This window comes from Rhinopithecus roxellana, chromosome 7, assembly GCF_007565055.1.
Source record: "Rhinopithecus roxellana isolate Shanxi Qingling chromosome 7, ASM756505v1, whole genome shotgun sequence".
NCBI classification, from domain to species: Eukaryota; Metazoa; Chordata; class Mammalia; order Primates; family Cercopithecidae; genus Rhinopithecus; species Rhinopithecus roxellana.
In genome coordinates, this window is record NC_044555.1 from 88,330,373 (window position 1) to 88,353,478 (window position 23,106).

General features: G+C 37.7%; 1 protein-coding gene across 1 annotated transcript in view; it reads right to left on the minus strand.

Moving 5' to 3' along the window:
* LOC115898625 overlaps positions 1 to 23,106 on the minus strand; it is a 1,104,002-nt gene that overhangs the window by 127,966 nt on the left and 952,930 nt on the right. Inside the window, exon 3 of the mRNA XM_030933649.1 lies at positions 16,293 to 16,350. Within this exon, the coding sequence (XP_030789509.1) occupies positions 16,293 to 16,350 (58 nt within the window). The remainder of the gene's footprint in view (positions 1 to 16,292; positions 16,351 to 23,106) is intronic.

Below are 23,106 nucleotides of genomic sequence, written 5' to 3' on the forward strand. Positions count from 1 at the left end.
CATGTTGAAATATTCTGGTCTTGTACTTAGTAGCATTAACGTAATATGCACCCAGACATGTTGTGTGGAGGACATATGGTAGCAGAAAAGCTGCAGGATATTGTAAAGCAGGGCCTGATGTAGGGAGAGATCTCAGGCTGGATTTGTTTTAATTCTGTGCAAACAAAAGGTTTGTGGGCCCTCATTTCCACATCAATATTTTCCTTCTCATTGTCCAAAGCTCTGATCTCTGCTGGAAGGGCCTGATAATTAAACTAAGCTCTTGACAGGAGAGCTGTCCATGTTTGGGTCCAAAAAAGTTATTGGGATATAGGCACCACGCCATTCTTACTAGGCATCCATGAGTGATGTAGAGGCTGCTGTTAACAGGAGGTCCTTGCTGCTTGGTGACAAGCAGGCTAATTATTATAGCTCCTTGATGCAGGGATGAAGTGTGGGGCTCACCAGCACCTGGTTGGATAGTTTTGGGAAGTGGTTTAGCTTTCTTATGGCTCCCTGGTTCTGGCAATTGCTGGCTCTCACTTGAGCAGAGACCATGATGTCTCTTGAGTGCTGACTCAGCTCCTCTCTTTGTGGTTACTTCATTTAGTCCTCTCATCTCTTCTCCCAACAGCCTTTCTTCTGGGTAATGTTTCTCTTTATTCTCCCCCCCACCCCCCCAACTTGGGAAGCCCTTGTCTGGACCCGTGATTAATAGTCTGGTCTTTCCTCCATTCTCCTTTGATTAAGGCATAAACTTTATGTCTTGTTCCTTCAAGGTTTGGCCTTTTGGATTCCAAAATTCCTAACTCTTGTTTATCAAACATCTTGGACTTCAAGTGGCCATGGTGTATTTTCACTGGGGGTGAGTGAGGAATGGTAATTACTTGAACAAAAAAGGAGTCTCTAAATAACATATTGGTTAATTTCTCAAAATATTACCCTATTGTTGTGATAGGGGCCCATCCAATATTTAGGACAAAAGAAATGTTTTGAAAATGCAGTAAATAACGTTTTTAAAATCCAGTAATAATAATAACGTTAATAAAACTACAGAAACAAAAGAGTGTGCCCTGTTGTGGAGGAATTTGAAATGAAGAGTCATTTCATGAACAAAACTTTGGATGGGTTGAAGGGTAAGGCCAGTGTCATCATGGCAGGTTTGGGTGTCAAACTAATAAGGAAGGCCATACATAAAAAAAAAACAGTTCCATGTTTACTCAAGAATTGGAAAGAACTATTACCAATGTATCAACTATGTGTATGTACACAATTGTATTTATAATATGTATATACAATAGGTAGACAATATAATGGCTTTTCACAGACATTAGCTAGTGGCTACAGTAGGAGGAAAGAGAAACAAATCTATTTTATTGTCTTGTCTCTTTGTGGATAAATTTCCTTCCACAGGATATTTGTTATTTAAGTAAAGCCCTGCAATGAACAGAGCTATTAGCCTAAGAAATGTTGTGAGTAATTTGCCGAGGACTAAACTTATGAGTCTATGCCAGGCAATTCTTGTCAATAGCTTGTCTGAGAGAAACAGTATCTGCAGAAGCATTATGTAAAGGACATGGAATCCATTCATTTCTCTCAGAAATTCTCAATGAAGCTGTGATGGTCATCTGGAATATTAGAAATCTTTATTGTGTAAGGTATAAGGAGTCGAGTTTCAGTTTTCTGCATATGGGCACAGGGAAGGGAACATCACACACCAGGGCCTGTCAGGGGGTTGGGGGCAAGGGGAAGGACAATATTAGGAGAAATACCTAACGTAGATGACGGGTTGATGGGTGCAGCAAACCACTATGGCACATGTATACCTATTTAACAAACCTACATGTTCTGCACATGTATCCCAGAACTTAAAGTATAAAAAAAAAAAAAAAAAAAAAATGAGAAAACAACCCAAAAAGACCAACAAAAAAGGAAATCTTTATTGTGTTGGACTATCCTATGCATTTTAGTATCTTTAAAATTCCCAGAACTTTCCCGCTAAACACCAGTGATGCTCACCTCGCATCACTGTGACAAGTAACAATTTCCCTCCTACAGTTCCAAAGCCAAAGCACCCCTGCTTAGGTACCATCGCTAGACAACATAAAATATATTAATTGATAAACCAGAGAACTGAGTACTTGAATCAATTGTATAGGCAACCCAATAGACTCCCAGCTGGTATTAATCTTTCTGAGTTTTGGCCGGGCGTGGTGGCTCATGCCTGTAATCCCAGCACTTTGGGAGGCCGAGATGGTGGATCATGAGGTCAAGAGATCGAGACCATCTTGGCCAACATGGTGAAACCCCAACTCTACTAAAAATACAAAAATTAGTCGGGCATGGTGGCGCACGCCTGTGGTCCCAGTTACTCTGGAGGCTGAGGCAGGAGAATCGCTTGAATTCTGGAGGCAGAGGTTGCAGTGAGCCGAGACTACACCACTGCACTCCAGGTTGGTGACAGAGCAAAACTCTGTCTCAAAATAATAATAATAATAATGATAAATGTACCAAACTACAGACAGTGATAGGTGGTCCTGGTGGTCTTGCTTGTGCCCTTGCTCTCTTTGATGCCATCACCTTGGCCTTCTTCAGTTCATGAAACTTTCTATGGGCATTTAAATAACTTTAATTACCAATTTTGAATCTTTCTGTAATTGAGGAATGAATAGCTTACCCTCCTTAAGAGAGTTTCCATCCTGAGTAAATAGTGTGGGGATGCGACTGGGGAAGAGAGTTATATTCGAGAGCAGAAGGCCTTTGTGTGTGTGTGTGTGTGTGTGTGTGTGTGTGTGAGAGAGAGAGAGAGAGAGAGAGAGAGAACGAAAGAGAGAGAGATGGAGTTTCACTCTTGTTTCCCAGGCTGGAGTGCAATGGCAGGATCTCAGCTCACTGCAACCTCAGCCTCCCGGGTTCAAGCAAAGCGGGTTCTTCTGCTTCAGCCTCCCAGGTAGCTGTGATCACAGACACAGGCCACCACGCCCACCTATTTTTTTTGTATTTTTAATAGAGACAGAGTTTCACCATGTTGGCCAGGCTGGTCGCAAGCTCCTGACCTCAGGTGATCCACCTATCTCGGCCTCCCAAAGTGCTGAGATTACAGGCATGAGTCACTGCGCCTGACATTTTTTTTTTTTTTTTGGAGACGAAGTCTCACTTTGTCACCCAGACTGGAGTGCAGTGGTACGATCTCGGCTCGCTACAACCTTAGCCTCCTGGGTTCAAGTGATTCTCCTGGGTTCAAGCCTCAGCCCCCTGAGTAACTGAGATTACAGGCACGTGCCACCATACTTGGCTAATTTTTTGTATTTTTAGTGAAGACAGCCTTTTGCCATGTCGGTTAGGCTAGTCTTGAATTCCTGACCTCAAGTGGTCCACCCGCCTCTGTCTCCCACAGTGCTGGGATTACAGGCATGAGCCACCATGCCCAGCCCAGAAGGCCTTTTCAACATCCCTGAAATACAGCTTGAGCACCGCTGTCTGCTAAGGGCCTGAAGTTGGAAGTGGTTACCTTTATCCCTTGTTTATCTGGATGTCATTTCGATTTTTTTTTTTTTCAAGTGCAGTGAAGAATTAAACACCTCGTCCACCAAACAAACAAATGATAATAATAATAAAAAATAAATAAATACACTTTCTCAGTCATAACTCTAAGAAACTTTTCACTATGTTTACCATAAAGATACTTTTGTCAGCACAATTAAACTGACCTTTCTGAGACAGAATTGGGAGCTATTTTGTCCCCTGGTCTCAGTAGCAGTGGTGCTTTTCCTGAGTAACTAGTTTACTTTTCCCCATATAGATTCTGCATAGTTTGAAAGTGTCCATTTTCCTTTGAGCATTTGGAAACCTGAGAGCCTAAAGCGTTGATCCACCTCTGGCATGAACACTATATTGTGTTCCAACCTTACTTCTGGTTCCCTATTAGTTTCCTGACATTATTTGCCCTTTGACTCATATTTTTCATATTTTAATGGGCTTTTATTTTGCTATGTTACAGGGATTTTGTAAATGGATTGAAGTTCTTTACGAATCAAGGTAAGATAAAAATGTGTGCACATATTCACATATATTCATAGAGTTCTTGGAGTGTGAAATTTGGGGGATGTGAATGTAAGCATATTTGCGATAGCCAAGTAATTTTACTTTCTCTACAGTAACAACAGTAGGAAATAAAAGTAAAACTTTATAGGAGAACAGCTACATTAGAGAATTTAATTATTACAACAGCACAATTGTTTAATTTGCTAATTGTAGTTTCTTGCTACATGATCCTCATACATAAAAGAGTATACCTTGATGCCTAGCAGGGAGCTTATCAATTATTTTGCCTCCTCTAATTATCTAAATTTTAGCAGACTCACAGACTTAAGGGGATAAATCAGCTAATTTATATTATGGCATTTGTGTGATAATAATATTAGTTTATTGTTTTTACAAATTATTATTTGTATGTAAAATGAAGTGTTAAAGTAATTATTTTCAGACACTTATAGTCCTAAAATTCTCAACGGCTAAAAAGATAGACTACATTTCCCCTGGAGGTGTTTGCAAACAGCATTTCTACCTAAAAGGTTAGTACATTTGTGGGAAGAAGTAACTGGGTGGAGTGACGGAAAAAAATATTCCTCATATTCAAAGACCCTCTGACCACAGAAAGTTTTACTAATTCAATCACTACTGGCATGGACCATGGAACAGATGAATAAAGTTCAGAACATAAAGACTCAGGCAACAATACAAGATGTTTGTGTACTTAAATTACATGTTCTTGAAAGTCTGAATACTTTTATTTACAAAGATCTCCATATCTTAAGTAGGAAAATGTTTAATATTGATCTGAAAATATAATGGCTGGGATACTTACTATTTAGGTCACTGAAAAAGAAAAATAACTCAAACCCCAAACTTCCTTTACAGTTCAGGAAACTAGATGCTCAAAAACAGAGGAAAGAGAAACAGAAAATATTTGAGCTAAAATTCAGACAAATCCCTGACTTGAAGCTGTTTGAGTGCGCGTGCGTGTGCATGTGTATGTACGTGTGCCTCAATATGTTTTCTCTTATTGTCTGTCCTACTGACCTTGAAACAGTGCCTTTGATTTGGACAGAAAGAACATAGTTGAAAAATACAGCTTTGAAAATCCAAATTACAAGGTACGGGTTGTTATTAGGATGTTAGATTAGACAGTGGCAGCGGGACAAGGCAAACAGGTCACACTGAAATTCAGAAATAAAAAGATATGCTGCCAAGAGACAACTCATTGAGTTGCTAGCCTTGTTTTCTCCCCCATAATAAAATGATTTTTGAGAGACTGCTCAGCCAGAAAGGTAAACCATTCTCACAATTTAAAAGTGCCAGTCATCTGTAAAGCCAGAAGCCAAGACAGAAGGAAATTTAAGAAGAAGAATAGGATTGTCACTTAAAAGTCAAAAGAAGATAAGAGAAAGACAATGGAGCCTCTATAGCCAAGTTAATTATTTAGGGGCTTGAGTTCAGCTTCTAGATTTTCCCTCTCCTGAAGCTTTTCTCTCTTCCTTCCTTTGGCCTGCCTTTTAACCATTAAATAGCCCATTTGAATGAGCCTGGGGAAAGGAAAGGGGGAACTTTACTAATTAAGTCTGTCTTGCAACAGTGGTTCCCCCAAAGCAATGCAATTCAAAGGTAGAGCAAATAGTCAAGTTTTACTCTTTATCTTTCTATTTCCTTTTTTTTTTTTTTTTTCAAAATGAGATAACGATCATTTAATGATTTGTCAATCTAGAATACAACTGCAGCACTTGGGTGTGCAGGTGTGGGCATGGAGCTAGTCTGAGAAGTCTGCAAAACTTAAATTGACCTATTTTCTCAGAAATAGGGACAGCTGGTGAAGCAGAGCCTATCAGTGTGGGCTGATACACAAATTGCTCAGTTGGACAAATGTATTTGTAGATGTGGACATTACGATGAAGGACTAGGATGAATCATTCTGCCCATGTCACTTACCCTAAAAAAACTTTTGGCATGCTATGTTAATTTTAAAATAATAATAATCATTTAAAAAGTAACCTTTTTCAACTTTAGAGCAGTGTTAGATTTACAGGATTATTGCAAACATAGTACAAAGAGTTCCCATATGCCCCATATCCAGTTTCACCTATTATTAACATCTTCAGTATGGCACATTTGTCATCATTAGTAAACCAATACTGACCGTGATTATTAACTGAAGTTCATACATTATTCAGATTTCCTCAAATCTTCCCTAATGTCCGCTTTCTGTTCCAGGATCCCTTCCAGGATGCCACATTACATTTAACGGATGTGTCTCCTCAGGTACCTCTAGGTTGTGAAAGTTTCTCCAACTTTCCTTATTTTTTTGACTATCTTGACAGTTTTGAGGATTACTGGTCAGGTATTTTGCAGAATTTCCCTCAGTTGGGATTTGTCTGGTGTTTTCTCATGATTAAACTGGGGTTATGTGTTTGTGGAAGGAAGATCACAGAAGTAAAATGTTATTCTCAACACATTATCTCATAAATACAGGCTATCAATATGACTTTCCACTGTCAATATTGATGATCACCTGACTGGTATGTTTGCCAAGTTTCTCCACTGTTAAGTTACTCTTTTTCCCCCCCCTTTCCATATTATACTCTATTATACTTTCCATATTATTCTCCCTTTCCATATTATATAGTCTTTGGAAGAAAGTTACTATGTGTAAGCAACACACACTAAAGGAGTGAGGAGTTGTGCTCCACCTCCTTAAGGGCAGAGTATCTCTGTAAATTATTTGGAACTCTTCTACTTGGAAGATGTGTTTATTATGCCCCATTTATTTAATTATTTAATCACTTATATCAGTTTGGATTCATGGATATTTACATTATAACTTGGGTTGGGTTACAATCCAATACTACTTTATTGCTCAAATTGTTCCAGCTCTTTTAGTTGGCTCCTGTACCCCCATGTCATATCTCCATCATTATCTGTTGTTTTCTTGTGCATTTTTTACTTTCTGGAACTATGAGATGCTCCAGGCTCATCTTAATGTGGTAGATTACACTGATTGATTTTTTATATTGAACCACCCTTGCACACCTGGAATAAATCCCACTTGATTATAGTATATAGTTCTTATTTAACATTATTGGATTTGCTAATATCTTGTTGAAGATTTTTGTATGTAGGTTAGTAGTTAACTAATTTTTTTTTATTTTATGTATTTTATCAGACAGAGTATTGCTCTGTTGCCCAGGCTGGAATGCAGGGGTCTGAGATCACTGCAACCTCTGCCTCCTGGGTTCAAGTAATTCTCCTGCCTCAGCCTCCCAAGTAGCTGAGATTACAGGTGGGTGCCACCACGTCTGGTTAATGGGATTTCAGCATGTTGGCCAGGTTGGTCACAAACTCCTGACCTCATGTGATTCACCCGCCTTAGCCTCCCAAAGTGCTGGGATTACAGGCGCCAGCCACTGCACCCAGCTGCCTAATTTTATTCTAATTAATTTAAGAACTTTTTTCAGCATTGAGGTATAGTCAACAAATAAAATTTCATATATTCAAGGTGTACAATGTGATGTTTTCACATACATATACATTGTGAAAACATTATCACAATCAGGCTAATTAACATGTCCATTACCTCACATAGTTACCTTTTTTGTGATAAAAATACTTAAAATTCACTCTCTTAACAGTTCAAGTATAGAATACATTATTATTACTTACAGTCCAGTCTGTACATTAGGTCTCCAGAACTTATTTATCTTAACTACAAGTTTGCATGTATGTTGATGAGACATACTGGTCTGCAGTTTTCCTTTCTTGCAGTGTCATCTTGTTTTAGTATCAGGGTAAAAGTACCCTGATAGAATGAGGTAGGAACTGTTCCTTCTGCTCTTCTGTTTTCTGGGAGAGATTGTGGAGTATTGGTATCATTTTTTCCTTAAATGTTTGATAGAACTTACCAGTGAAACTATCTGGGCTTGATAATTTCCTTTTTTGTAAGGCTATTTTATTGATTTGTTTTTTTAAATTGATAATCTTAAGAGTACGATATCTATTTCTTTTTGTGTTTTAGTAGTTTGTATCTTTCAAGAAATTAGTCCATTTCATCTAAATCATCAAATTTGTGGACATAGAGTTCAGAATACCATATTCTTATATTATCTTTCATTATCCATGGAACACTAGAGATGACCCTTCTTTCGTTTTTAATATTGATGCTTTCTCTCTCTCTCTATTAGCTTGGTTAGGGTTTTGTTAATTTTACTGACTTTTTTTTTTTTTTAAAGAAATTGCTTTTGGTTTGTTAATTTTCTCTATTGTTTTCCTGTTTTCAATTTCATTGATTTAGGATCTAATTTTGATTTCTTTCCTTCTGCTTGATTTAGGCTTAAACTCCTCTTATTTCTCCAGTTTCCTAAGGTGGAAACTTAGGTAACTGATTATTTTTTCTAATATATGCATTTAGTGCTATCAATTTCCCTCTAAGCATTGCTTTTGTTGCCTTTGACAAATTTTGACAAGTTTTGGTTTCATTTTCTTTTAGTTCAAAATACTTTAAACTTTTTTGATACTTAAGTCATATGGTCTTTACAAGTGTGTTAATTTACAAATATTTGGGAATTTTCCAGCCATCTTTGTGTTACTGGTTTCCAGTTCAATGTCACTGCTGAGAACATATTTTATGTTTTTTACTCTTTTAAATTTGTTAAGGTATGTTTTATGGTACAGAAGGTGGTTTGCCTTGGTGCATGTTCCATGTAAACTGGAGAAGAATGTGTATTCTGCTGTTCTTGGAGTCCTTCATAAACCTCAATTAAGTTGATTGATAGTGCCATTCAGGTTAACTGCAGCCTTAATTGATTTTCTGCCTGCTTGATCTAACAATTACTGATGGGGTGACAGGGGATGAAGTCTCCAACTATAATTTTATTCCTCATTTTATCCTTTTAGTTCTATCTGTTTTTGTTTCATGTATCTTTAGAGGCATTCATGTTTAGGGATGCTATGTCTTCTTAGAGAACTGACCCTTTTATTATTATGTAATGTCTCCTTTATCCCTGATAAATTTCCTTGCTCTGAAATCTGCTTTGTCTGAAATTAATAAAGCTACTTCAACTTTCTTTTGATTAGTGGTAGCATGGTATATTTTCTCTATCACTTTATTTTTAACTTACCAGTCTTCACATTTAAAGTGATGTTCTTGTAGACAATATATAATTAGTTATTGTTTTGCAGCCACTATGACAATCACTGTCTTTAAATTGCTGTATTTAGACCACTCACATTTAAAGTAATTATTAATATATTTGGGTTAATATCAACCATGCTTGTAACTTTTTCCTTATATATACTGGAAGCTTCCTTTTCTGTCTTTCCTGGTTTGAGTTGAGCATTTTATTTCATTCAGCTTTTATCTCTTCTTTTAGCACAGAAATTATGCTTATTTAGAAAAGCTTTTTAGTGGTTGGCCTAAAGTTTATAATATATATTTTAAACTAATGTAAGTCCACCTTCAGACAATATGATTGCATTTCATGTATAGCGCAGGTAACTCATAACAGTGTATTCCCAACTTCTTCCTCCCTTCCATTGGGACATTGTTTATCCCTATGCTATAATCATATAACACATTGTTACTATTGTTACTTGTTACATGTAACAAGTATATAACTGTATATAACAATTAAGAATAAGAAAAATAAAATATTTTATTTTACATTCATTCATTCCTTCTCTGATGTAGATCCTTTTTTTTTTTTTGTCTGAGAAACATTCATGAATAATTAGAATATATAGAATACCAGGTTGGTGACTTTTGTCTTTCATCACTTTACATATTTCACTCTACTCTCTTGCATGGTTTCTGATTAAAAGTCAGATGTAATTCATATTACACAGGTAAGGTGTTTTTATTCTCTGGTTTCTTTTAAGATTTTCTCTTTGCGATTTTCTGCAGTTTGAATATGATATGCCTAGGTATTGTTTTGGAATTTATCATGCTTGGCATTCTCTGAGCTTCCTGGATATGATTTGCTGTCTGTCATTCATTTTTGAAAGTTCTCAGTCATTATTACTTCAAAAATGTCTCCTGCTCTGTTCTCTTTTTTTCTTTTTGGTATTCCAATTGCACACATGTTGTATCTCGTGAAACTGTCCCCCTAGTTCTTAAAATGTTATGTTCAGTTTTTTTTTTTTTCATTCCCTTTTTCCTCTTTACATTTTAGGGTTTTTTTTTTCTTTTTTTTTTTTTTAATGAACTTATCTTTAAGCTCATTGATTCTTAACTGTATTGAGTCTATTGATGAGTCCCCTGAAGGCATTCTTCATTACTGTTAAAGTGCTTTTGATTTCTAGTATTTCCTTTTGATTCTTTCTTAGAGTTTCCGTATCTCTGCTTACTTTACTCATGTATTCTTGTATGCTGTGTATTTTTCCCATTAGAGCCCTTATTGTATTATTTATTGTAATTTTATATGCCCTGTCTGGTAAGTCCAACATCTGTGTCACATCTGAATCTGGTTCTGATGCTTGCTTTGCCCCTTCAGACTTTTTTTTTTTTTTTTGCCTTCTGGCATGGCTTATATTTTTTAATTGAAAGTTAGACATGTAGTGGGTAATAGGAACTGAGGTAAATATGCCTATGATGTGAGGTTTCTGTTAATATGGCTAGGAGTTGGGCTTTGTTTTGTGTTTGCTGTAGCTATAGGTACCAGAGGCCTCAAATTTCCAAAGTACTTCTTCTAAGAGAAGATCCCTGTCTTTCAGCTGTAATTTACTCTTATTACACTGGAGCTCCATTGGTATGATGAGAAAGTGTGGAGGCGGTGAAGGATTCTACAATCTTCCAATTAAGTCTAAGCCTTTTACCCGACTTGCATCTCTGACCTGTGATCACCAAGAATCAAAAGTAAAGTGTTTCTTCTTGTGTAGTTTTCCCCCTCCCAATTAGGTGAGGAACACTAGAGGGGGCTATGGTGAAATCCTTTCCTCTGAAGACAAGGCCTTCGTTATGGAAAAGGTTCTGGACATATTTTACCAAGATTACCTGTCTACTCTCGCTGCCTAAGCCACAAGGGTACCTTTGTTGACTCCTCGCCGTTAGAACCTAGTGGGGATCCTGGAGATAAAGTCAATGAAAGTATGGTGGCCCCAAGGAGTTTCTCAGTCTCAAGCCAGTCTACACTTGGCCTCCAGAAACTTGTCCAAATTACTAAGTGTTCCTACCAATTTATGGCTCCGGTGGCTTCTATTTTAGGTAAGCAGATTGTGTCTGTGACTCCGGATTTGCCTGTTACCAGATTTCAGCATGGTGATTTGACTTGTAAATTTAGTTCTCTGATAAGCCCAAAACAACTTGTTGGGTTTTAGCTTGTCCAGATTTTGCTTGCTATAAGAATGGGAGTGACAATTTCTAAGCTCTTTACATGTCTGGGCTGTAACTGGGAATCATAATGATTTTTGAAGATAAGATTACCACAACTTTTTATAACACCTCAGAAAGGTAGTTATTATTCTCTTTATTTTACACATAAACCAGTGGGGGCTTTAGTGAAATTGTGTGTCCAAGGCCATTTGTCTGTAAGTCTAAATGGTTCTAAATCCTATGCATCTTAGTTTCTTTAAAAATAGCTGAAAATACTATCAATATTTTTATGTGTACAGATGTTTATACATTGAAATATTTCTTGCTTTCAAGTTTGTGCCTACATTTTGAGACCCTCGGAGGCGGCGGGGGGCGGTGAGGTTGAGTAATAGTACAGGGCAAGTTATTATCATTAGTTCAGGCAATTAATTTATCAGTGTATTCCTTTTTCCTCCACTCTGCTCTCCCATTCCCCTTTCCTAGCCTCCACCAGGGACAATCATTGGAAAATCTTCAATAAGTATCTTATTTTATTTCACTTCATTTTAAAGATCTCATTTTTAGAGCAGTTTTAGGTCCATAGCAAAATTGAGAGGAGGGTACAGAGAATTTCCATCTATCCCCCGCATTCCCACACATGCATACATAGCGTCCCAAATTATCAACATCCCCCACCACAGTGGTACATTTGTTACAACTGATGAACCTACTGGTTAAAGTTTATTTTTTACCGAAATAGGCTCTTGCAAAATGTGTCTTGTATTATGTGCATGTGTCTTTAATGTGCATAACTGACATTTTCTTTTCTTTCATTCTTTTTCTTTCTTTCTTTCTTTTTTTTTTTTTTTTGTAAGACAGGGTCTCACTTTGTCACCCAGGCTGGAGTGTAGTGGTGCAAACATGGCTCACTGCAGCCTCGACCTCTTTTCTTATTATATATTTCATTCAGGTTATTTATATTTTATTCCTAGCACTGTGCTTTTAAAATACATCTATACTGCTCTGTGTATACGTCGTTGGTTCAAACTACTGCATAGTACTTCAGTTTTATTATTTCTACAGAAATATTACATATTCATTGTAGAACCACTAAGTGCCAAAAAGTGAAAACTAGAAAATAATGATCACTAGAAATTGTATCAAGAGAGAACCACAGTTGTGATTTTGGTGAACCTCCTGTAAGATACCTCTTTGCACATATATATAAATGCATTATGCATATTCAATTTTACTTACATAGGATTGCTGTGCACATGTTATTTTTTGACTGGCCCCTCTCATTCATCACTATTTCATGGATAACACCTCATGCAACAAATATAGATCCACAACATGCCTTTTAAAGATCGCTCGGTACTCTGTTGTATGGTTGTACCACACTTAAATAATTCCATTTATGGGCATTTTGCTTACATTTATTTTTATTTGTTATTATAAACAGTGCCTGCCTCAGCAAATAGCCTTCTGCAGATATATTTTCTTACTTGTGCAATTATCTGTTCAAAGTAAATACTTTGTGCCCACCACATGGGTTGAGCTGGGTTTCATGCCACCCACAAAATTCATGCTTTTTCTACTGCTTTATGTTGCCCAAAGACTCAAGGACTAAAGTTACTTCAGCTATCAAATTCTGTGAGTTTATATGTTTATGAACATTGGCAGTGGGGGAAGAAGTCACAAAACAAAGAGGCTCTCTTTTCAGCTCTGCTCCAGTAAGCAGGGCCTTTTTCACTTTGTGGCAGAATAAATGCAACTAAATCAGCTGTCAGAAATTAGTAGTTTATATAATTTGATTAAAATTAGAGTTTAACACTAACTTTGATGGAATCAGATTCTCTTCTAAGTATTGTTGATCTTGACACTAAATGTGCCCGAATTATTTAGAGGAACATTATTCTCCCAGTATTTACAACTCAGAAAGATGTATGCCAAGAATCCTCTTTGGTATATCTGTTTTCCCAAGATATTTTGGGCCAAGATTTGAAAACTCAAGAAATCTAGATATGTATGTTTGGGTACATGTTCTTAAATAAACCAAATGTTTCCTTGTTTCAACTTTTAACATGCTTAGTTTTTCTATACAGTTTATGGAAATCTAATTGAGAGTTCTGATAAATCACTTTTTTTATGGGAGGGGTGGGAAACAAAGCTTTTGTTTAATGCCTTAGCAAAGAACCTTCTGACTGTTTAAACAAAAACTGCCTTACTTATATGTTGCCCAAAGACTCAAGGGCTAAAGTAGTCTCCACTATTAAATTTTGTGAGTTTATTATAGACTAGTTTTTTTTTTTTTTTTTTTGGTCATGGTAGGGGTGAGCATGAGATGTTAAAATAAAAACACCTCCTTACCTGTAACTAAGATGCAAGTGAAAAAAGCATTTTGCTATGGCAATTTGTTATAGGCTTTTATTAGTCAATTTGGCTTCCAATATTACATGGAAATAATTAAGCTTCAATTTTTAAAAATAGTCAATTAAATATTTTAGTGTTATTACTATTCTAGAATAAACTAATTAACAGTTGGAACACTACTGATTTTGCTATTTACAATAGTTGATTTTTCTCCTGGGTCCACGTGATGAAGTTATGTTTATGATTATGGGACTCAAACTGGACGAGCATCACTTTTCCTCCTCTCCTGCCTCCCTCTTCTTAGGTGACTGCTCCACTTCCCCACTATGATCAGGCCTGCTTGGGGAGGTCTTCTGCTCCCATCATAGACTGCGCTTCTGCTCAGCTCAGAGATAACTTGAGAGGAAGGAGATTTGCCCTTCCAGTGGGAAGCTTCTTCAGTCAAAGTTGCATAATCTGCATAATGATCACTCTTCTTTTTGATCACAAACATTAGCCTTGCTCTTTCAGTTTGGTAGTTTTCCTCAATCAAGGGCCTTATACCACCTTCCTCTGAGACTGGGTTGCCATTTTTATCGGTGTGTCGGAACCCCATCACACCCTAACCCAAGTATGGCAGGATACATGTTCTCTGCTCTTCCTGTATCAGGGCCAGTTTCCTACATTCCTGCTGGAGAGTTCCTCACCATGATATTCCTGGAACAGGCCAATAGTTCTCAAATCCTCTTCATGACTAGGGGGCTAAAATTCTCTAGGACCTTGGGCAAGTTACGTAGCCTCTGTGTGCCTCAGTTTCTTAGTTTGTATAATGGAGATAATGGAAGCAACCACCTCAAGGGGTTGCTGTGAGGATTAAATAAGTTCATATTTGTGGAGCACTTAGAGCAGTGCCTTGGTGGTAGGAAGGGCCATACGAAGGGTTAGAATTAGAAATATCACCAAAATTCTGAGATCTCAGAATTATCGAAGCTGGAATTCTGTTCTATGGTCACATCCCACTGTGACCTTGATTGCTTAAGCATAATTAATAAATTTTATTCTAAAATATCCCTATTTTGGAACACTAATTTGATCAATATAAGGGTCTTTTAAGTGGATATATAAAAGGGACTGTATATTAAAAATAGGAATACGTAAATACAATATATTCTATACTTTTTAAAATTTTGCCATTTGATTGTCAAGATAAATTTATTTAAAAGTTATTGGTCAGTGTGTTTCTAAGAGTCTTGAAGATCTCATGGGCTAGAATATAGTTTCATTCATGCACACATATACCCACAAACACATAATTGTTCCTATCTCTTAGAGAACATTTTCTCTAGCTCCCCATGTACTATTTTGTATTTTCCTGTGTTTTCCAATCATTAGTTCAACAAATAATCTGATGTGAAAAACATGCTGTGCCATTAAAATATCCTCAAATCCCCAACAAACCATTATGATAGTCTTATGTTATTTCGAACAGAGAAGCAGGGGCTGCAAATAAACAGCCTTGCTTACATCACGACTATAAACAAATCAACTGGAATGGCAAATTGACACACATAAATTAAAGGGTATCTCTCCCTTCCTTCACTGTTAGCACTATAGCTGTACAAGTGTGATGTCTTAGTTTTCTCTAGCTGTTACAACAAATCACCACAATCTTAGTGGCTTAAAAATGACACAAATTTATCATCTTCCACTTCTGGAGGCCATAGGGCTGTGTTGCTTTTTGGAGGCTTTTGAGGAGAATCTGTTTCCTTGCCTTTTCTAACCTCTAGAAGCCTCCTTCATTCCTTGCCCCATGACTTCCTTCCTCTGTCATCAAAGCCAGCAGCACAGCATCTTCAAATCTCTCTCTCTCTCTGACTCTTTCTTTCTGCCTCCTTCTTTCCTTTGTAAGGACCCTTGTGATTACATTGGCCCAAGCAGATAATCCAGGATAATGTTTCCAGTTCAAGATGCTTAACTTAATCACACTTGCAAAGTCCCTTTTGTAATGTAAGGTTATATGTTCACAGCTTCAGGGGATTAAGACATGGACATTCTTGGAGGGGTGCATTGTTGTGCCTACCACAGATATGCTCCTGAATAAGACCTTGAATACCATCCAGCCTTTTGGCTCTCCCTACCTGACTTCTGTATGAGTTTGCAGATAGGAACTGTGATAAATTCCTACCAGTTATTAGGGTACCTTTCTTTCCCTCTCCTCACAAGTCTTTCCAAGTCAGATAGCTGTTAGTGTTTACTTAAATGATGAATATACTCTGGAGTGTTGTGGGAAAGTATTTAATGAGGAAGACACCCCCACTCTTTGTGTCTGTCCTTGACAGCTGCATGAAGAAAAGTAAAACTTGACCCTCAAAGTACATCGGTAAAGAATTACATGATGCCAAACTATGACATGGGTCTTAGAAGCCATTTGAGAAAATGGATATGATTTGGTCCTTATTATTTTTCCTGGGGAAAATGTGAGAGTCTGAATTAGCAAATTCAAAGGGTGCCAGAGAGAGATCTTGATGACAAGGCCAGTGGCTTCCTGGGTTCTGCATTTCCAGCCCTGAGCAGTGTTTGGCATGTCGGAGACGATTACTAAATGATTAGTGGATAAATGACTTACCAAAAGTATCCAAGGAACAGCTTAAGCCCTGGGAAAGATCTGGCCTTTGAAATGTGACCTGCAAAACAAAATAATGGGTTTAATATCCTCAGGAAAGAGGACACCATCACATTCAGTTTTGTTTCTAACTGCTGACTCACACAGCCATTCCTCATTGATTACTGCTCCGTTGATGTAAAAGAAAACAAACCACTGGTATCACTCTCCTCTGTCCTCATATGAAAGATGAAATAGCAGAACTGCTTCTATGTTTATTTTGCTCACACATTACTACTGTTTAAATCACAATTTTCAAATTCATTTCTAGCTTAGTGGATTGATTTTTTATTACTCGTGCTGAGCAGTTGACAGTAATGATTTATTACATCTCTGGGATTTTGGCAGCTCCTTACCACTCATGATTTAATTCACAGGTTTCCCTGATGGCTTTAGTGTCTGTGGTGTTTGCTCCTGTAAAGTGTTGCACCACTGGGAGATGTGTACCCCTGGCCCTGCACTCTGGCCTCAGTTTTCTTTTCTCCTTGCTCTGTGACTGTGTTGATTGGAAGGAGAGAGCGCATTCATGAACAGGGGAAACCTGATGTTTTCTCCTGTCCTAAGAACTGCAGCTATTGTAGCTTTGTGCTACGTGCTGGAGGCTGGTCTGCTTGAAAGGAGGCCAAGGGTGGAGCGGAGAGATAAGGGTAAATGCACATAACTTAGGGAGATGGGCTACTTTTTAGGCTTCGTAACAATGACAACAAACATAGCAACCCTCTGTGCTAACCACGTAGCATGTATTAGTACAGGCATTGGTGAATTATACCCTGTGGGCCAAATTTGGGCTACTACCTGTTTGTGTAAATAAAGTTTTATTGGAACACAGCCACATCCATTCATTTACCTAATGTCTATGGTTGCCTTTGTGCTGCAATGGCAGAGCTGAGTAGTCGCAGAGAGACCATATGACCTATAAAGCCAAAATTATAAGCCCTTTTCAGAAAATATTTTCTGACCCTTAATCTTCATAATATGAAATAGGCTTTGGTAATATCAATGCCAGTTTACAGAGGAGGAAATAGACACACTGAGATGATAAATAACATGCCCAAAGTCTTACAGCTAGTATGAGGTGCAGAGACTGAGTCAGAAGCCAGCAGGTCTACAACATACTGCCTCGGATAGTTACTCAGAGAATGCAGTAATTACCAAACCTGCCACATTACCATGTCTGTCCTATTTCTTTAAATCCTCACAGGGTTTGGCTTTATGAAATCTTTCCAGATAATTGTCCACTGTCTAATGGCTTTGTGGGACTTTTAGGTTTTTTAATTAAAAATGTGTGGGATTTTTAACTTTTTAAAACTCAGAACTGCCTATTAACTGTTTGAACCATTTGTGTGGACTAGCGGTTCTCACCCTCAGCTACACAGTGGCGTCACTTGAGGAACTCTAAAGGTATTGCCACTGGGTCCCATTGCTTCCAAGTCATGATTCCATTGGTTTGGGATACAGTCTGGGTATGATGCTTTTTCAAAAGCATCAAGAGATTCTGTTGTGCAGCCAGAATCGAGAACTACTAGAATAGACAATTGTAAGTCTCACCCTAAAAGATATGAGAAGTGTTTCCTAGTGAGTCAACAATCAATACAAAATGAAGGAAGAGGCCAGGTGCGGTGGTTCATGCCTGTAATCCCAGCACTTTGAGAGGCCAAGGCAGGCAGATCACTTAAGGCCAGGAATTCGAGACCAGCCTGGCCAACATGGAGAAATCCCATCTCTATTAAAATACAAAAATTAGCTGGACATGGTGGCACATGCCTGTAGTCCCAGCTACTCAGGAGGTTGAGGCAGGAAAATCACTTGAGCCTGGGAGGCAGAGGCAGAGGTTGCAGTGAGCTAACACTGCACCTCTGCATTTCAGCCTAGGCGCAACAGGGTAAGACTCCATCTGAAAAAAAAAGAAAAAAAAAAAAAAAAAAAAAAAGGAAAAGCAAAAGAAAAAAAAGGAAGAAAAAAGGGACAAACAAGTCTTTAGAAATACGGGCCCATTGTAAACATGTTACAAGTTGGTGAGCCCGATGCAAGAAATATTCCACAGTACTGAGAATAAAAAGAAATAAACTGAATAAAATATATAGTAAGAAAAGATGTTAAGGCTGCAGTGAGCCATGTTTGCACCACTGCACTCCAGCTTAGGTGACAAAGAGAGACTCTGTCTCAAAAAAAAAAAAAACCCACCAAGAAAATAGCAATTATGCAAATTAAAAACACATGCACATAATACAAGACACATTTTGTGATGATAAAGAAAATTGTGTTACTTCCTAGACTTAATCTTCTTATTTGGGCATAATTATACTGACTTTTTTTGCTTAGGGTGAGAGGACACACTCAACTGGAAAGAAAGAGTGGAAAAATTGAACATCCTCCTTTAAAAGGCTACATATGGCTTATGCATTCATTTAAAAACTGCAGTCTATTTCTTCTGCAAAACGTATACTTTGAATTTCTCTCTGTTTTAACCTTTACTGAAGGGCAAATTAAATCAGGGCTGATTTAGATTCAAAGAGTTTGTTAACTGACGCCTGCCTCAAGGAATGACATCATAATTACCAGCAAATATTGAGTAAGCCCTCACAGGGGACTCTGTGGCACTGTGCTAGTTCTTCATCTCTCAGAAAGTGCACCTTCATCGCAGTGCCTGGAAAAACATCATCACAGCTGAAATTCCAAATAAATATCTCACTCCTCAGATTCTTTCCACTGTTTCTATTTGCACTGATGATGGAGCCAATGTTGTTAAAACAGCGTGAGACTGAACATTTACCCATGAGCCGAGTTCCACAAGCTGTCTGTACCGGCTGGTACATCATTCCAGTAAGAAGAGTGAAATTATTAAACATCACAGAGAGGTTTACAAGATTTTCCTGAACTATCAAAGGTCACATGTGTTTTCTTGGAGACTTCAAGAGAGAAGTGGGGTATGTACATAAAATATCTGAGACATTGAGCAGGTTTATGTCTGTGCAAAAGTGGCTCCCTGTTTTCCTTTCTTAGGCATGACTGTCAAAGGAGCACAAGCATTTCTCTGTGCTCTGGCTCGGGGAAAGGAAATGTATGTTTAAGACTTGGAACATGGGAGATTTATGGGATGTTAATGTGTCAGGTCTTAGTAACTTCTCAAGAAGGCCACTTGTGAAGTCAGACTGTCATCAGTCACAGAAACCAATGCATCTGTCTTCTGAGAAATTCCTCAGAAATGTCTTCCAGAAAGATTATGAAAGATGAAAAATCTCAATACAGTAAAAAGGTATTCTATAAATGTGAATTTTTGCTGCTTCTGGCAAGTTCTGAGTATTCCCTCAACTGAGAAATGACAAAATGATACATGCATAGAATCCATTGAAGAAAATACCAAAACTGATTAAAGGCAGCTATACAAGGATCAATTATTGCATATTTATGAAACTTACCCCTCAAAATATGGCTATACAAAGTGCATTTAAAACACACTCACACAACAGCATGATACAGACTTTCCCTGAGCTAAAATTAGATAATGCTTCCTAAAGTCAACCCAGAAAAGCAACCTGACTATAGTATAATATGAAAGTGCTTTAATGATTACATCACGGGCAAGTCCATACAATGTGAATGGAAGAGGATATAACAAAATGTTCAGTCTAATGGTAAATGGGCATCTGGGACATTGGCATGTTTTGCATGTCAGGCATAATCAATATTTAAGGTTGGGATATGTTTTCTTCTTATACGGACATAGTAAATGAAATAGATATCTCAGCTCATATGGGCTGCTTTCACTGAATCCGACAACCTGTGACCAACAGTTTTTTAAGTAACAGAATAAAAACCCAGAGAAAGTAGAGAGCAAATTTTCTGCTGCTGACCATCTGTTGCTTGATTAGATTCCTTTAACATCAGCAGAAAGTTGTGATTTTGACAGTCACTGACATTTCCCATTAAGCCTAATGTGCATAATAGGCCTGAACAATATATATTTGCATGGCATATCAGAAAAATAGGCACACAGAACAATGGGACAGAATAGACAACCCAGAAATAAACCCAAATACCTACAGCCAACTGATCTTCCACAAAGCAAACAAAAACATAAAATGGGTAAAGGACACTCTAGTCAACAAATGGTGCTGGGATAATTGGCAAGACACATGTAGAAGAATGAAACTGGATCCTCATCTCTCACCTTATACAAAAATCAACTCAAGATGGATCAAAGACTTAAATCTAAGACCTGAAACCATTAAGATTCTAGAATATAACACTGGAAAACCCCTTCTAGACACTGGCTTAGGCAAAGACTTCATGACCAAGAACCCAAAAGCAAACACAACAAAAACAAAGATAAACAGATGGGACTTAATTAAACTAAAAAGCTTCTGCACAGCAAAAGAAACAATCAGCAGGGTGGGCAGAGTGGCTCACACCTGTAATCCCAGCACTCTGGGAGGCAAAGGCAGGCAGATCACCTCAAGTCAGGAGTTTGAGACCAGCCTGGCCAACATGGCAAAAAACCCTCTCTACTAAAAATACAAAAATTAGCCAGGCACAATGGTGAGCACCTGTAATCCCAGCTACTCAGGAAGCTGAGGCAGGAGAATTGCTTGAACCAGGAAGGTAGAGGTTGCAGTGAGCCAAGATTGCACCATTGCAATCCAGCCTGGGTGACAGAGCAATACTGTGTCTCAAACAAACAAAAAATCAACAGAGTAAACAACCCATAGAGTGGGAGAAAATCTTCTCAATCTATATATCCAACAAAGGACTAGTATCTAGACTCTACAAGGAACTTAAACAAAGCAGCAAGAAAAAAACAATCCCATCAAAAGGTGGGCTAAGAACATGAATAGACAATTCTCAAAACAAGATATACAAATAGCCAACAAACATATGAAAACAAAAAAGTTCAACATCACTAATGATTAGGGAAATGCAAATCAAAACCACAATATGATACCATCTTATTCCTACAAGAATGACCATGATCAAAAAATCAAAAAGTGATAGATGTTGGCAGGAATATGGTCAAAAGGGAACACTTTTACACCGGTGGTGGGAATGTAAACTAGTACAACCACTGTGGAAAACAGTGTGGACATTCCTTAAAGAGCTAAAAGTAGAACTACCCTTTGATCCAGCAATCCCACTAATGGGTATCTACCCAGAGGAAAACAAGTCATTATACAAAAGAGATACTTGTACATGCATGTTTATAACGGCACAATTTGCAATTGCAAAAATATGGAATCAGCCCAAATGCCTATCAATCAATGAGTGGATAAAGAAATTGTGGTATATATATACCATGGGATACTACTCAGCCATAAGGAAGGAAATAATGGCATTTGCAGCAACGTGAATGGAATTGGAGACTATCATTCTAAGTGAAGTCACTCAGGAATGCAAAACCAAATTTCATATGTTCTCACTCAAGCAGGAGCTAAGCTATGAGGATGCAAAGTCATAGAATGATACAATGAACTTTGAGGACTTGGGGGAAAGTGTGGGAGGAGAGTGAGGCATAAAAGACTACACATTGGGTATAGCGTGTACTGCTCAGGTGATGGGTACACCAGAATCTCAGAAATCACCACTACAGACCTTATTCATGTGACCAAACACTACCTGTCCCCTCTGCCAAAAAAAATACATATATAGAAAGAAAGAAAGAAAGAAAGAAAGAAAGAAAGAAAGAAAGAAAGAAAGAAAGAAAGAAAGAAAGAAAGAAAGAAAAGCAAGCAAGCATTTATAAAGGGAGAATCATGATTAAGAACTAAAATTAAAACAAAACTTTGAACAGCCCTCACATTGTGTGTCCTATTTTTCCTCCAATCTATATAGCAGTCCGTATTAGTCACCACTTGAGCTCCAGTGTTTAAGGTCCAGTTACTTCTCTCTGACTCACTTAGAGAAGGAAGTGTTAGTTCATGCAGCATATCATTACATGACAGAAAAAGGTAGTAATGTATGAACTAAAAGGACTATGATGGCCATATTTAATTTCCTTTGTCCATTCATTCTACAAAATGTTTAGTACCTACTGTGTGTTACATCGAGGGCTCATTGCTGAATACACAGTGTTAACAAATTACTATTCTCACAGGGAGTACAGTCAGTAGGGAGACAGCTGTTAAAGCATGGTCCCCCAAATATACTAAGAATTACAAATTGTGATGACCTTAATATAGGAAAAGAGCAAGATGTGATGAGTGGGATCAACAAGAGGTCATAAGTCAGATTACAAGGTCTGGGAAGGCCTCTTTCAGGAACATTTAAACTGAAACCTGAAGGAAAATTGAAAAATTTGCCAGGGAAAGAGTGCCTGTCAAAGCTGTGCTGAGGCTTGCTCAACTCTACCACAGCTACCCTTTCGTGAATGGTTAAACTCTTTCTATTGGTGAGATCTACCACCGCAAGGTCAAGTTGTGACAACTGAGTCTCCTAGCATATACATATTTTTTACTACTTGATGCCTCTATTTATTGAATCACACTGTGCTGCTTGCTGCTGGGAGAATACCGTGATGTCTTAAAATAAAAGTGCTGAATTAGAGCAGTGGCTTCCAAATCTATTAGAGAGTAAGATGATACTGGAATATGTATGTACATTTATTTTTAATCTAAAAGATAATTAATCTTTATTAATATTTATGAATCGGCATAGTATGTGTCGACAATTTGTAAATAAATCTACATCATCTGGGGATATGTCAATATTTTTAATGATAGGTGTGCACAATCAAGTTTGGAGATCACTCGCTTAAAGTAAGCAAAGGATAACCAGGGATCACTGC